Raw genomic sequence first — 2,356 nt, 5'->3', positions numbered from 1 at the left:
TGGAGGGAGACACCCCGGAGTCCCAGGACACATGCAGCCAGGAGCTCTTCTCAAGCCCGGAGGAGGCTAGCCAGTCGCAGCAGCTGGAAGTTGATGTTGAGGAGGAAGCTGAGGATTGTGATCGGGGTAAGTAGATTTCTATGTTTTGGGAGAGGAGGATTTTGGTTATGGCTGCCTGCATGCATGCCTAAACGTGGAATAGCCCATTGATTTGCTCTATCACGTCTCTGTAATCTGCCTCGGTAATCTCTTGAAATGTTGCTGCAAGAGCGTTTGCAATTTGCTTTCTCAAATTGATCGGGAGAGCCACCGTGGTCCCTGTCCCGGTCAGGCTAACTCGTCCGATCCACTGTGCAGCGAGGGGTGGGGGGGACCATGGCTGCACACAGGCAAGCTGCTGCACAGGAGCCAGGGCGGTATCCACATTCCTGTAGAAGACCCTCCCTTTCTTCCCAGGTAACATGCAGCAATGATATGTCTGGCAGTAGGAAACCCTGTGGAGAGTTTAGGGATAATTGAGTGCAGGGCGCCAGGTTCGCGTTTCCCCAGCCCATGGCGCTCTGTTTTTAACCCCCCTCCCTTCCCAGCACGTAGGCAGCCATGCGGTGCGCTCCTGTGTTCCCGACCCCCCCATCCAAGCAGGCATCCAGACCGCGGTGTGTTCCCGTGTTTCCCACCCCACCCTCCCAGCACGTAGGCAGCCACGCGGTGTGTTCCCGTGTTTCCCACCCCCCCCCTCCCAGCACGTAGGCAGCCCCGCGGTGTGCTCCCGTGTTCCCCACCCCCCCTCCAAGCAGGCATCCAGCCCCGCAGTGTGCTCCCGTGTTCCCCACACCCCTTCCAAGCAGGCATCCAGCCCCGCGGTGTGCTCCCGTGTTCTCCGTCCCCCCCTCCAAGCAGGCATCCAGCCCCGCGGTGTGCTCCCGTGTTCCCCGTCCCCCCCTCCAAGCAGGCATCCAGCCCCGCGGTGTGCTCCCGTGTTCCCCGTCCCCCCCTCCAAGCAGGCATCCAGCCCCGCGGTGTGCTCCCGTGTTCCCCGTCCCCCCCTCCAAGCAGGCATCCAGCCCCGCGGTGTGCTCCCGTGTTCCCCGTCCCCCCCTCCAAGCAGGCATCCAGCCCTGCAGTGTGCTCCTGTGTTCCCCACACCCCTTCCAAGCAGGCATCCAACCCCACGGTGTGCTCCTGTGTTCCCCGTCCCCCTCTCCAAGCAGGCATCCAGCCCCGCGGTGTGCTCCCATGTTCCCCACACCCCTTCCAAGCAGGCATCCAGCCCCGCGGTGTGCTCCCATGTTCCCCACACCCCTTCCAAGCAGGCATCCAGCCCCGCGGTGTTCTCCTGTGTTCCCCACACCCCTTCCAAGCAGGCATCCAGCCCCGCGGTGTGCTCCCGTGTTCCCCGTCCCCCCCTCCAAGCAGGCATCCAGCCCCGCGGTGTGCTCCTGTGTTCCCCACACCCCTTCCAAGCAGGCATCCAGCCCCGCGTTTCTCCCCCCCCCCCCCCCGTCACCAGCAGGACGGCCTGAACGCGGACCAAAGAAAACCCCCCCCAAGCAGCTAGCTCACCACCTTCCTGTTCACTACTGTCCCCTCTTCAGGACACCAGCTACCTCCTGTACCCATTGCTGATAAACCCCAGTGACCCACTGGTCAATTCCCACTCCCAAGGGAAATCGGGGCAAAACCACTCACCCCATTGCTCGCCCTGACTTAGCTTGCCTGCCCTCTCTGTGTTATGTGAGAAGGATGCTACCAAAAGTCTAAAAAGTCCTTCACCAAGTGATGATAAACAATGTAGCCTCTGTGTATTACGTTTCTATCTCTCTTTTTTCTAGTGACCTTGACTGCTGCAGCCGGATCACCGGCCTCACGTAGGTTGCAGAACTTGAGACGGAATCCTAGAAAATCAAAAGAGGAATTGATAAAATCTGTTATGAGCCACTACAACAGAGAAAGTAGGAAGACAGAGGAATGGAGAGAGAAGACCTATGAATGGAGAAGCAGTGTACATGAATGGAGAAAGAGTGTACATGAATGGAGGCAAACAGAAAGCAGGAGAAAGGAATTGTCTGCCAAAAAAACCACAAAGCAGATGATAAGCCTCCTGTCTCACCAAACTGAGTCTTTCGAGTCTCTTGTAGCCATGCAGACAAATATGTACCGTGGTAACCCACAGCCCTCCCAAAGCCCTCTTCCTTGTTCCCCAGTATTTCCACAAAACAACTTTCTCCAGCAGCCAGTTCCGTATTATCCCCAGCTGCCCCCAACACCTGTAAGATCACCTACCAGCCCTGATAACTATAATTCTTACCCTGTTCACTCCACCCCCATTATTCTGTAGCATAGTAATCCTGAAGTG

At 57.8% G+C, this 2,356-nt stretch overlaps 1 protein-coding gene across 1 annotated transcript; it reads left to right on the top strand.

The window, feature by feature from the left end:
* The first annotated feature begins 431 nt into the window (after positions 1 to 431).
* On the top strand, positions 432 to 1,626 carry LOC127034226 (uncharacterized). The gene is made up of 2 exons (XM_050922845.1): positions 432 to 658; positions 814 to 1,626. Exons 1-2 carry the CDS (start codon positions 470 to 472, stop codon positions 1,624 to 1,626), a joined length of 1,002 nt encoding a protein of 333 aa, XP_050778802.1. The 5' UTR covers positions 432 to 469.
* Positions 1,627 to 2,356: the final 730 nt, after the last annotated feature.

This window comes from Gopherus flavomarginatus, chromosome 14, assembly GCF_025201925.1.
Source record: "Gopherus flavomarginatus isolate rGopFla2 chromosome 14, rGopFla2.mat.asm, whole genome shotgun sequence".
In the NCBI taxonomy this organism is placed as follows: domain Eukaryota; kingdom Metazoa; phylum Chordata; order Testudines; family Testudinidae; genus Gopherus; species Gopherus flavomarginatus.
The sequence above is the reverse complement of the archived record's forward strand: the minus strand, read 5'-3'. Positions and strand labels throughout refer to the sequence as shown.